The following is a 13,645-nucleotide window of genomic DNA, read 5'->3' as shown; positions in this document are numbered from 1 at the left end:
GGAACAGTGGAAATGTGTTCTGTGAAATGAGGAATCACACTTTTCTGTCTAGAAGTCTGATGGACGAGTCTGGGTTTGCCGGTTACCTACCAGACTGCAATGTTCTAGCTGTAAAGTTTGGTGGAGGAGGGATAATGGCACCATATTGATGCCTATGGATTTGGAATGGGATGTCAGAAAAGTCAGGTAGGTGGAATTACCAGTGGTCCAAGTATGTTTGTCGAAAGAGTGTATCAATAGACACATAACCAACAGACTAGGGAATATTGTGAAAAAAAAATCCTGCAGTCATCATCATTTTATTCAGCTAGAAAAATATTTTATTAACTTAAAATGTTTTGTTTTTTATTTTTGCTAAGATTAAAAGTGACTCAAGTATAGTATCAATAAATTATGATGCTTTAATAGTTTAATAGTTGTATAGGTGTAACTGTACAAGAGTTGCACGTACAGTGTAAATTTCATTGTTCTCATCTTTATACATGCTAATTAAAGGTCATATAGCAAAGTGACTACAGTAATCCTTGTGTACTAAATTGGACTCTGGTTTACAGGTAATTCTAGTTAACAAATTTCCTTCTGTTTTCAGTCTCTCCCTCCTACAATTTCCCCTGGGGAAAGTCAGGCTATTTAAGCAACCATTATGTCAGTGAATTGGATACTATCAGCAAGTATGACAAAAATGTTTTATCACTTTGCAAAGGTGGGTACTATGCCCATACGTCTATTTCTTCTGAACATTTTTTTTACAAATTCTTTGATCTCGGCAGTGTTCAGAGAATATACAATAGGGTTCAGCATGGCAGGAACACAATATGAGAGTGATGTGTTGATTATCCTTGCACTGGAGTCAATTGGGATATAGATTCCAGCTATGTACATGCACAATAATGGAATATAAAATACAGACACTAATATTAGGTGAGAAAAACAGGTCTTTAAAGCCTTTAGACGTCCTTCCCAGGAGGCAATTTTAGTCAGCGCCAGCAAAATGCATGCATAAGACAAACTAATCACAGACATTGGTAAAAATAGATGTAATACAATGTATACCTTTGCTAATACTGTACTTGGAGTATTATCATTACATGCCAGCCGGTATATAGGACCATGGTCACAGAAATAGCTTTCAATCACTGTGGATTTACAGAAGGATAGTTTGATGATGAAAATCATTCCGACAATCATGTAGGTAAAATTGAATATCCATCCAACAGTGACAATAATACCCATTGTTGTGTTTGTGACAATGCTGTGGTATCTCAATGGAAAGCAAATTGCAACAAACCTGTCATATGCTAGAACAGTAAGCATGAGAGATTGAACGGAGTTAAAGAAATATACAAAAAACATATTGGCCAAGCACGCACCATAGGCAATTTCTTGTGTATTGAACATAACATTTTGTACCACGTTAGGAAAAATAGCTGTGCTCTCACCCAAGTCAGCTATAGCTAAACTAAAAATTGCCATATACTTTGGGGTGTGTAGACTACGGTCTATGTAAATAATAAATGTGACCAAGGAGTTTCCCAATACAGTCACAGCGTAAACTAAACACAGGAAAAAAAAAAAATATTTGGCATGAGGCAAATTAGAAAATCCACTGATATGGAAAAAATCTGGACGCACTAAAGAGTTTGCAGTATTGTTAATGTAAATTATCCCAGACATGTTCTCTCTGTATCAGTCTTCTTCAGTCCTCACAGTCCTGGGAATTAAAACTTGTTAACATTTCTGAAAATTCAATTCTCCAGTTCCAATGCAGGCCTTCCACAATTGTATCCCAGGCACGAGATCCTGGGTGCATCCTGGCTAAATGCTAAGATTTCAATTCAGTTCTGAGCTCAATTCAGTTCTGGCTTTTGTTATGTTTGCATGAAACTCATACTTGCTTGGTGGCACTCAGACAAATGAAAAATACACAAATATTACATAGATACAATTAAATTTTAATATGGGTGGTCTTTTTTCTAAAAGTACTGATATACTTAAGACAGTGTTTCCCTTTACTGTATAAAACATTGCATAATAACTTAGTTTTTACTGGGTGTATTAATGGATATGTTAATGACATGGAAATAACCTGACAATAATTACGGATGTCATGTTGGCCAGAGTTGCGAGTTTGAGTCCTGCCCCTGCTCTGTATATATAGAGTTTGCATTGCATGCTTATCCCGTATGTACAGTGTACCCCGCTAAATTATTTTGTTTATTGGAACACAAAAGTAGTAGGGTTATATATTAAAGTAATATTTTGTTTTCTGGCAATGCAACCATGTACAGGTTAAGCCATTACTGTACAGGAGATGAATGCAAGGATACATCCATCTATCCATTTTCCAAACCACTTATCCTTTTGGGTCGCGGGTGTCCGGAGCCTATCCTGGAAGCAATGGGCACGAGGCAGGTAACAACCCAGGATGGGGGGCCAGCCTATCGCAGGGCACACTCATACACTATTCACTCTCACATGCACACCTACAGTACAGACAATTTAGCGACTCCAATTAGCCTCAGCATGTTTTTGGACTGTGGGGGGAAACCGGAGTACCCGGAGGAAACCCCTCGACGACATGGGGAGAACATGCAAACTCCACACACATGTAACCCAGGCAGAGACTCGAACCCAGGTCCCAGAGGTGTGAGGCAACAGTGCTAACCACTGCACCACCATGTCGCCTCCCTGCAAGGATACCTGAATAAGTAAATGTTTTGCAGGGTTGGTTAATATAGATTACTTGTACTACTTCAGCTGCAGATCTCCAGCACTATGAATGTGCTATCAATATGACTCTAGAAAAAAATCTAATTATAATCATATAAATTACAGTATAGCACAAGTATTAAAGACTGTAACCTATCTGTTTAAAAGTTTTTGATAGATTAATATGTTGTTAAAAACTTGAGAGTAAAATGAATGATATGCAAAATACTCACTGGAAGTCGAAGACAACAAATATTACTTGTAAATCTCCCTTCAAAGCTCTTCTTTACAGGTTAAGGTTAACGTTGATCAGGTGTCCTTTTATACATTATCCTCTGTGATGAAAAAACAGGGAAACAAAGATGACTGGATCTCCTGACTCACGTCACTGGCCCCCAGATGCCACAATCAAGGGATTGTCTTTAGCACATATTCTTTCAACTTCAGCTTCAACTGTATTTGTATTTTAAAACCACTATAGTTGACCAAAGTGCTTCACAGGTACAGCCAGCAATAAAACAAGGAACAATAGAGACAAAGAACTACACTAAAATAAGATAAAAATAAAATAAGGTACAATAATGCTGCACTGAGATGTCTGGGTTCAACTCAAACTACAAGCCAGAGGAAACAGGTGGGTTTTAAGTAAGGACTTGAAAGTCTCTGATGTTCTGAGGTAGATGGTTCCACAGGACAGGGCCTACAGCTGAAAAGGCCCGATCCCCTCTATTTTTGAGCCTTGTCCTGGGAATGTCCAGAATCATCTGATTAGAAGACCTTGGCACCAAACCTGGGCTGTGGATACTCAAAAGGTCAGATAAATAAGAAGGGGTGAGCCCATTTAATGCCTTAAAAACAAGCAATAAAATCTTTAAATCAATTCTAAAAGAGACAGGAAGCCAGTGGAGGGGGGACAAAACTGGGGTAATGTGCTCGTCACAATCAGTAGCAGTGTTCGAGAGGGGGAAGCAGGAGAAGGAGGCGTAGGTCTGGGGAATACGGGATTTAACGGGGAACGGGAGCAGGGACATGAAACAGGTAACGCACGGCAACGCTACACAGTAAGACTTCAATGACAGATCTAGGGAGACAGACTGAACTTAAATACACAGGACAAATCGAAATCACAGGAAACAGCTGGCCACAATCGGGATTGCACACGTGGTGAATGAGGGGGTGTGGCACACAGGAGGATTGGACGAGCAGGCTATCACAGTGCTCTTACTTTTTTGGCCCTGAAAGGAGCTGAGCAGCCGCATTTTGGACTAACTGTAATCTCTGAATACCAGAGTGCTCCAGGCCTGCATATTGGGAATTACTATAGTTGGCATGGATCAGTCTCTCAGGGAGATAGGGCTTGACTTTGGCCAACTGTCTGAGTCCCACTGAATCCCACTGTTACTGGGGAAAGCCAGGGAGAAGTGGAGGAAGGCCCAGAGGAAGAGGAAGGCCAGCACTGCGGGCACTAGGAAGACCCACGTAAACCCCCGTCGAAAAGGCAAAGCCAAGAGGCACTGAGGAGAAGGCTCCAATCTGGAGGAACAAGATCAAATGGTCGAAATCCAGCGAGTCAGCAGCATGGCAGAAATTGGACTTGGACCTCAGCCAGGTTCTTTAGTCCCTACAGGGTATCCCTTTGTGCTGTGGTCAAGCAGTACTAAAACAGTTCTCCTCACTGAGCTAACCATCCCGTGGGAAGCAGATGTGGTGACTCCATGGGAGTGGAAGAGACTGAAATATTCAGACCTTGCCGAAGAGTGCAGGGAGGTGGGATGGAGAACCACTATTTACCTGGTAGAGGTTGGCTGCCATGGTTTTGTGGGGACATCAGCTGTCTACCTCCTGAGAGATTTGGGCGTGTGTGGAGCAAGTCTTCGGAAAGCAACCAAAGACCTGGCAGAGGAGGCAGAGAAGAGTACCTTGTAACATTCGGTTGGATAAATAGAAGAATAAAGAAAAACCTAACACGTCACTATTTCTGGCCTCCTTCCATTGAATATGTTGGAGCTCTCATGTGTATGCATGAGCCATTCACACCTGGACACTTATTTTAGTTTTATTGTATTCATCTTATGTCTTATATGTTTATACTTTATATAATTTTTTATATATATTGTATTACAAAGATGAGAGAGAAACAGAATTTTGATTCCCTTGAACATATAGGGAATTGACAATAAAAGCCTATTTGATATGATTTGATTTTGATTTAATGTCTGCAGGTAACGTGTGCAATTCAAATCACATGATAGTGCTTATAATTGAGGCTGCTCAATTCTGGGTAAAACATCAATGAAAAATGTTTTTCACTCAGAATCTGAAGTGTAATTTTCCCTTACAATTCTTGAGTGTAGGGAACCGTCAACCGTCCACTGGCCCAGTGGCGGAATCCAATTGGACAGCCAAAGGGTTGGAATGCGTGTCGGTCCTTCCGAGCGCTCCTGCAAAGTTACTTACCCTTTTAGGTAAAACTGAATTATATCTGACTCCAATTTAATTAAAGACTTTTTATGATGTTTTAGTCATGACATTTCTGTTATTTAGATTACTCCTCGGCTGTGTAAATCCATAATCTGTATTCTTTTCAAAACATCCATTGTGGGAAGTATTAAAGTTTTTAAAATTAGGTAAAATAGGCAAAAAAGTAAACCATATCACCTTTCTTTGTTTTACCTACTGTACATCGGGGTTGTGTAGTGCCACCCTAACCTGAAGATCGCTATTCTAAATAGCCGTATTTCCACGTATTCAAATCGCATTCGCATGGTAATTCTATGAACAATGCAATGGTGAAACGTGATCCAGATACATCCCTGTCAGCGCCATAAAAGGGGGGGGGGGATGTGGCCAGGTGTGAATGGCTCATGCACACACATGAAAGTTGCTACATATTCAATGAGAGGAGCTCAGAAATAGTGAGTTAGGTTTTTCTTATTTATTTATCCAACTGAATGTTGTAACTACACCATTTAGTCATCTTCATGTAGCCAATACTTTGGTGATCAGATATCTGGGATCAAAACAAACTGCCACCATTGCTTACTATGTACTTTATAATGTTTTTGCAAGTGCTCCAAACTGCAATTTGCAATGTCTATACTTTGATGTCAAATTACAAACTTCACATTAATCTGACATATTTACAGTATGCATTAAAGTTTTGATGAGTGTAATGCTAAAACAAATGTATAAGAAATAATTTATTTGCCATGAATTACGTTTATGATATTGAATGAAATGTGTGACCATGCCCTAGTCAGTGAAAGTGTGTCCCCTGCCCCTAGACCCCAGAGGGTTAATACAATGTCAGCCTAGATAACCGTTCGGGCTCAGCGACTCATATTACACTTGAGAGGCTCAGCCGACACTTGTCGTATCTGAGCTTGTGAATGCCTCATAGGCTAAGTCGGTGTTGCCATACTGTAACTCACTGTGTGCGCGCCTCAGAGGCTGAGTCAGTCTTTGCCGTAACTCAGCGTGGGCGCGCCTCAGAGGCTGAGCCGGTCTTTGCCGTAACTCAGCGTGTGCGCGCCTCAGAGGCTGAGCCGGTCTTTGCCGTAACTCAGCGTGTGCGCGCCTCAGAGGCTGAGCCGGTCTTTGCCATAACTCTGCGTGTGCGTGCCTCAGAGGCTGAGCCGGTCTTTGCCATAACTCAGCGTGGGCGCGCCTCAGAGGCTGAGCCGGTCTTTGCCGTAAATCAGCGTGGGCGCGCCTCAGAGACTGAGCCGGTCTTTGCCATAACTCTGCGTGTGCGTGCCTCAGAGGCTGAGCCGGTCTTTGCCGTAAATCAGCGTGTGCGCGCCTCAGAGGCTGAGCCGGTCTTTGCCATAACTCAGCGTGGGCGCGCCTCAGAGGCTGAGCCGGTCTTTGCCGTAAATCAGCGTGTGCGCGCCTCAGAGGCTGAGCCGGTCTTTGCCATAACTCAGCGTGGGCGCGCCTCAGAGGCTGAGCCGGTCTTTGCCATAACTCTGCGTGTGCGTGCCTCAGAGGCTGAGCCGGTCTTTGCCGTAACTCAGCGTGTGCGCGCCTCAGAGACTGAGCCGGTCTTTGCCGTAACTCAGCGTGTGCGCGCCTCAGAGGCTGAGCCGGTCTTTGCCGTAACTCAGCGTGTGCGCGCCTCAGAGGCTGAGCCGGTCTTTGCCGTAACTCTGCGTGGGCGCGCCTCAGAGGCTGAGCCGGTCTTTGCCGTAACTCTGCGTGGGCGCGCCTCAGAGGCTGAGCCGGTCTTTGCCGTAACTCAGCGTGTGCGCGCCTCAGAGGCTGAGCCGGTCTTTGCCGTAACTCAGCGTGTGCGCGCCTCAGAGGCTGAGCCGGTCTTTGCCGTAACTCAGCGTGTGCGCGCCTCAGAGGCTGAGCCGGTCTTTGCCGTAACTCAGCGTGGGCGCGCCTCAGAGGCTGAGCCGGTCTTTGCCGTAACTCAGCGTGGGCGCGCCTCAGAGGCTGAGCCGGTCTTTGCCGTAAAAGTTTACTGTATGTCTTGTTGTCAATATCATTAATGTGAATTAGAATGTCCTAAAGTTGAACCCTGCAGTACTGCGGTGTTATACTGACTAGGTCCTAGCAATTTTCAGTGCTGTAGGATAATTTAAAATATGTTTATTTTATGTTGATATTTTCTAGTTTTGGTATGATGCTGAATTTTAAAGAACATTCAGATTTGGATGGCAGAGAACTTGCAAAAGAGCTGAACAACTTGTCTGAAGCTCATCAAAACCTGCTTGAGGTCCATTGTGTCCCAGGAGCAGCTTAGTGGACTTTCTATCATCACTATTAAATATATAATTGCTGGGTAGCTTTCATATCATAATGCAATTGATTACTTTAGAGCAAGGAATGCAAGAAAGGTCAGGTTTTCAAATGCAGTTGTGCAATTTTATTTGAGTTTTTTTCAGTGTAATAAATGGTATGTTCTAGGTGTGCATCCCCATCCTGGGTTGTTCCCTGCCTCATGCCCATTGCTTCCGGGATAGGCTCTGGACCCCCGCGACCCAAAAGGATAAGCGGTTTGGAAAATGGATAGATGGATGGATGGATATTATGTTCTTTATACTGAAAGTGTATTCTATTTGTGGATTTGTGTGATAAAAAAATTGGTGCAATTTATTTAAACTTGATTTCCTATTTTTTTCTAATTTAATTAGTATCTGTATACAAATTTTTCTAGTCTTAGTTTATTTTTGCTATATCTGCTCATTTTAACATCTTAATAAAAAGTTTTTTTTGTTGGGGGGGGGGGGTGATATGGGGTTGTGTTCACCAGGGCACCTAGAGCTAAAACAAGCAAGAACTAGTATCGCCACTGCAGTGAATGTTTCCACATCAGTGCACCAACTAAAAATGTGTGTCAAGGAGGAGCCCTGTGCAGATTCAGCAAGAGAAACAGGCTTTATTTGGGAGAGGGCAAAACTCGAGATTGGTGGTGAGGTAAACACTGGAGTAATCCAACACAGTCCAAATCGAGAGATAAAAGCTGGAGTCGGGAACCAAGTGATGGTCAGGTGATGTACATAGATGATCAGAGGGATCAGACAGGTTCACAGTGGTTGGTGGGCAGGCAAAGGTTGGGCAATGTATGTCGATGATCAGAGGGGTCAGAGAGGTACATGGTGGTCGGTGCGCAGGTAGATGGTTGGGTGATGTACGTCAAAGTTTGGGGGGCCCAGATTGTCTCTGAATCTGGGGGTGGTAGTGGGGTCAAGAAAACCAGGCAGGCAGACAGGAAAAAACACTCAACCTCAGGACAAACCATGAAAGTCTCATGTCAGGCCATGATACCAGATGAGAACAAGTAAACCAGACACACAGAGTAAATGGTCACAGTTGTGAAAGGGATTCTGCGGGGTGGTCCATGACATATGAACCCCCTCCCACTCAACGACCAACCACCTGACAGTTGGCCCAGACCCCCAGGATGCCAGCGATGGAAATCTGCAATGACAGAAGGGTCCAGGATAAACCTCCACAGAACCCAGGCCTGCCCCTCTGGACCATACTCCTCCCAGTCCATTAAATATTGCAAGACCCGACCCCGGCAATAAGCATCCAGCAGGCGACAAACAGTGAATGCGATCAGTCAGCCTAGGAGGAGGAGGCAACACAGAAGAGGCCAGGGGACTGATCACATGGGGCTTGAGGAGAGAAACATAAAATGTAGGGTGGATCCATCGAATGGCAGTAGATGCAGCAGTTGGGTTGATTATCTTGGGCATGGGGAAGGGACCTACGAAACGAGGTACCAGCTTACGAGAGGAAACGCGGAGGGAAAATAGATAGAGAGTGCTAAGACAAACTGTCTGTTCCACTTGGAAGTGCATTTTTGAATATGGGCATTATATTAGTATGCTTCCAATCAGAAGGTACCACACCAGCAGATAAGGATTTCTGGAAAAGTAAAGTCAAAAGTTGGCTAATAATATCCCACATCACCCTCAGTTATGCATATATTGGTCATAGGCAACATTGTATGTTTTACTCATGTTCTCTACTGTGAATGTCATGCCCGGCTCGTACGATCCTCGTGTGTGCCACGCCCCCCTGATTATCCACGTGTGCTTCCCCGATCGTACCCAGCTGTGTCTTGTTGTTTTTATCAATCTTGTCTATTTGAGTTCATGTCTTGCCTGAGTCCTTCGTCTGTCATTGATGTTAGTTGGCGTCTGATGTTTCCCGTCCGAAGTCCTTTGATTAAACCCCGTTTACCGCTTATTCTGCCTGCCTGTCTGCTTCCTGCTCACTCGCCTGTCCGTGCGCATTACCCGCGTACCTACCGCCCGTGACAGTGAACACCCATGTAAAATAATCATTAAACTCATGTATTATATCAATATCATTTTCAAATATAAGGCCCTTAATATCCTGCAGATTAGTTATTTCAGCTTTTGGAGCTCTTTTGGAGTTAAAATATTGGAAGAAACTTTTATTGTCATCATTAGCCTCCAATGCAATCTTCCTTTCCACATTCCTCTTAGCGAGTCTAATGTTATTTTGTAACTCAACCTGTAGACTTACATACTACTGCTTTTTTAAAAAATCATTACTTATTTTCCATTTGTGGATCAGAGCCCTTTTCCTCTTGACTTTATTCTTAATTTCCTTAGTAAACCACCTTGGTTGTAGTTTCCTAGATTTAGTTTTGCTGGAAACAGGTATGAAGTCCTCTTGCACTTGCAACAATGTGCTTTTAAAAAATTCCCATGTCATTTCAACCATTTTGCTATTTAACTCCATCCAGTTTACAGTTTCTAGTTTCAGTCTGATACCATTAAAGTTAGCCTTCCTGTTACGATTGGGGCGAGCAGAGCAGTGATCGTGCGGATAGGCGTGCAAGGAGTAGGCTGACAGGCAGAGATCGGGGCACAACTCAGGGTTTCTTGAGGGAACAGGGAGCAGGAGACATTAACCACACCAATACCACAATAACCTACAATGACGGACAGGGGAAACAGGTCAGACCAGGACTTAAGTAAGAAAAGATGAAGCATGGAAATTGGACAATGCTGGAGACAATCAGGGAAGCACACGTGGGTAATCAGGGGGCGTGGCACACACGAGGAGCCGACGAGCCGGGCATGACACTTCCTAACACTATACTTTTATTTTGGACTTCCTCTACGATGATACCCAAAAAGGAAATGGTGCGCTTGTGAAATTTGCCCTTCTTGAATTTAACAAACAACTTATTAGCAATGGTCCGGCTCAGTCTGTGAAAAAATGAGAATGTCATCAAGGTAGATGAAACTGAACCTGTCCAACATGGAGCACGCTGGAATCTGGAACAGTGGAAATGTGTTCTGTGAAATGAGGAATCACACTTTTCTGTCTAGAAGTCTGATGGACGAGTCTGGGTTTGCCGGTTACCTACCAGACTGCAATGTTCTAGCTGTAAAGTTTGGTGGAGGAGAGATAATGGTATGGGGTTGTTTTTCTGGGGTTTGGCTAGGCCCCTTAGCTCCAGTGAAAGGAACTCTTTTGCTATGCTTTTAGTTCTTTTCTATGCTTACAACTTCGTGGGAACAGTTTGGATTGACTGTGCCCCAGTGCACAATGAAAGGTCGATAAAGACATGATTAGCTGAGTTTGGTGTGGAAGAACTAGACTGCCCTGCATGGAGCCTGACCTCAAGCATATCGAACACCTTTTGGATAAACTTGGACAGAGACTGCAAGCCTGGCTTTCATGTCCAACATCAGTGCCTGACCTTACAAATGCTCTTCTGAATGAATGGGCAAAAATTCCCACAGACAAACTGTAAACCTTGTGGAGAGCCTTCCCAGAAGAATGGCAGCTTCTGTAGCTGCAAAGGGGGGACCATCACCATATTGATCAGGTAGGTGGAATTACCAGTGGTCCAAGTATGTTTGTCCAAAGAGTGTATCAATAGACACACAACCAACAGACTAGGGAATATTGTGGAAAAAAAAATCCTGCAGTCATCATCATTTTATTCAGCTAGAAAAATATTTTATTAACTTAAAATGTTTTGCTTTTTATTTTTGCTAAGATTAAAAGTGACTCAAGTATAGTATCCATAAATTATGATGCTTTAATAGTTTATTAGTTGTACAGGTGTAACTGTACAAGAGTTGCACGTACAGTGTAAATTTCATTGTTCTCATCTTTATACATGCTAATTAAAGGTCATATAGCAAAGTGACTACAGTAATCCTTGTGTACTAAATTGGACTCTGGTTTACAGGTAATTCTGGTTAACAAATTTTCAGTCTCTCCCTCCTACAATTTCCCCTGGGGAAAGTCAGGCTATTTAAGCAACCATTATGTCAGTGAATTGGATACTATCAGCAAGCATGATAAAAATGTTTTATCACTTAGCAAAGATGGGTACTATGTCGTTGTGTCTATTTCTTCTGAACATTTTTTTTACAAATTCTTTGATCTCGGCAGTGTTCAGAGAATATACAATAGGGTTCAGCATGGCAGGAACACAATATGAGAGTGACGTATTGATTATCCTTGCACTGGGGTCAATTGGGATATAGAGTGCAGCTATGTAAATGAACAATAATGGAATATAAAATACAGACACTAATATTAGGTGAGAAAAACAGGTCTTTAAAGCCTTTAGACGTCCTTCCCAGGAGGCAATTTTAGTCAGCGCCAGCAAAATACTTGCATAAGATAAACCAATTACAGACATTGGTAAAAATAGATGTAATACAATGTATACCTTTGCTAATACTTTACTTGGAGTATTATCATTACATGCCAGCCGGTATATAGGACCATGGTCACAGAAATAGCTATCGATCATTGTGGATTTACAGAAGGACAGTTTGATGATGAAAATCATTCCGACAATCATGTAGGTACAATTGAATATCCATCCAACAGTGACAATAATACCCATTGTTGTGTTTGTGACAATGCTGTGGTATCTCAATGGAAAGCAAATTGCAACAAACCTGTCATATGCTAGAACAGTAAGCATGACAGATTGAACGGAGTTAAAGAAATATACAAAAAACATATTGGCCAAGCACGCACCATAGGCAATTTGTTGTGTACTGAACATAACATTTTGTACCACATTAGGAAAAATAGCTGTGCTCTCACCCAAGTCAGCTATAGCTAAACTAAAAATTGCCATATACTTTGGGGTGTGTAGACTACGGTCTATGTAAATAATAAATGTGACCAAGGAGTTTCCCAATACAGTCACAGCGTAAACTAAACACAGGAAAAAAGAAAAATATTTGGCATGAGGCAAATTAGAAAATCCACTGATATGGAAAAAATCTGGACGCACTAAAGAGTTTGCAGTATTGTTAATGTAAATTATCCCAGACATGTTCTCTCTGTATCAGTCTTCTTCAGTCCTCACAGTCCTGGGAATTAAAACTTGTTAACATTTGTGAAAATTCAATTCTCCAGTTCAATGCAGGCTTGCCATGACTGTATCCCAGGCACAGGATCCTGGTTACATCCTGGGTGAATACTAACATATACTGTATATATGATGAGAAACTTTGAAGAGTAAAAATAGTTACACAACACATTTGTCTACTTCTAGGGGATTATCATCTCGATCTTTAGACTCAAAACACCAGTGAATATGTACTTAATAACTGCATTACGATACTGCCATTTTTTTTCTATTCTTTTGTTTATTTGAACAAAAAGGTAGTAGTACTATATTTTAAAGTAATGTTTTGTTTTCTGGTACTGCAACCATGTACAGGTTAAGCAGTTACAAGAGATGAATGCAAGGATACATGAATAAGTAAATATTTTGCAGGGTTGGTTAATATAGATTACCTGTACTACTGCAGCTGCAGATCTCCAGCACTATAAATGTGCTATCAATATGACTCTAGAAAAAAAATCTAATTATAATCATAGAAATTACAGTATAGCACAAGTATTAAAAACTGTAACCTGTTTTTGTTTTTGATAGATGAATATGTTGTTAAAAACTTGAGAGTAACTTGCTAAGTTTCTAGAAAAAAAATCTAATTATCATAGAAATTACAGTACAGCACAAATTTTAAAGGCTGTAGCCTAAATGTTTTAAAGTTTTTGATAATTAATATATTGTTAAATACTTAAAAAAAATGATGTGCATAATACTCACTGGAAGTCGAAGACAAATATTACTTGTAAATCTCTTTTTTCAGGTTAAGGTTAACGTTGATCAGTTGTACTTTTATACATTATCCACTGTGATGACAAAACAGGGAAACAAAGATGACTGGATCTCCTGATACACGTCACTGGCCCCCAGATTCTAACAGGCACAATCAAGGGACTTGTCCTTATTCTTTGTTGCCATTTACATTTTTTGGTATTTCGTATTTGCCAATTTAAATACACAAACCCTTTATTAGATGTGATCAGGGTGCTGTCAGTTACTGCACTACAGCCATGTGGCACGATTCCCAGAATGGTGACCCGGCTCACAGGATCTTCATTGCTGAGGACC

The 13,645-nt window shown here is 41.8% G+C and overlaps 2 protein-coding genes across 6 annotated transcripts; both read right to left on the bottom strand.

Moving 5' to 3' along the window:
- Positions 1–551: 551 nt before the first annotated feature.
- On the bottom strand, positions 552–13,343 carry LOC125712031 (olfactory receptor 24-like). Of its 3 annotated transcripts, XM_048981654.1 has the most exons (3): positions 13,298–13,343; positions 12,982–13,036; positions 11,230–12,551 (listed from the first exon to the last, which is right to left on the bottom strand). In XM_048981654.1, the coding sequence occupies exon 3, from the start codon at positions 12,512–12,514 to the stop codon at positions 11,531–11,533; it is 984 nt and encodes a 327-aa protein (XP_048837611.1). In that variant the 5' UTR covers positions 12,515–12,551; positions 12,982–13,036; positions 13,298–13,343; the 3' UTR covers positions 11,230–11,530. The 3 variants fall into 3 exon arrangements, 2 of the variants coding, with proteins under 2 accessions (XP_048837611.1, XP_048837612.1); XR_007383181.1 differs by lacking the exons at positions 12,982–13,036; positions 13,298–13,343 and adding an exon at positions 552–579 and having other exon boundaries at positions 11,420–12,968; XM_048981655.1 differs by lacking the exon at positions 12,982–13,036.
- Positions 571–13,343, bottom strand: LOC125712032 (olfactory receptor 1-like). Of its 3 annotated transcripts, XM_048981656.1 has the most exons (3): positions 13,298–13,343; positions 12,982–13,036; positions 571–1,711 (listed from the first exon to the last, which is right to left on the bottom strand). In XM_048981656.1, exon 3 carries the CDS (start codon positions 1,672–1,674, stop codon positions 691–693), a length of 984 nt encoding a protein of 327 aa, XP_048837613.1. In that variant the 5' UTR covers positions 1,675–1,711; positions 12,982–13,036; positions 13,298–13,343; the 3' UTR covers positions 571–690. The 3 variants fall into 3 exon arrangements, with proteins under 3 accessions (XP_048837613.1, XP_048837614.1, XP_048837615.1); XM_048981657.1 differs by lacking the exon at positions 12,982–13,036; XM_048981658.1 differs by lacking the exons at positions 12,982–13,036; positions 13,298–13,343 and adding an exon at positions 2,943–2,999.
- Positions 13,344–13,645: the final 302 nt, after the last annotated feature.

The sequence above is a fragment of the Brienomyrus brachyistius genome, chromosome 17 (assembly GCF_023856365.1).
Source record: "Brienomyrus brachyistius isolate T26 chromosome 17, BBRACH_0.4, whole genome shotgun sequence".
Lineage (NCBI taxonomy): Eukaryota > Metazoa > Chordata > Actinopteri > Osteoglossiformes > Mormyridae > Brienomyrus > Brienomyrus brachyistius.
This window is presented reverse-complemented; position numbering and strand designations above follow the sequence as displayed.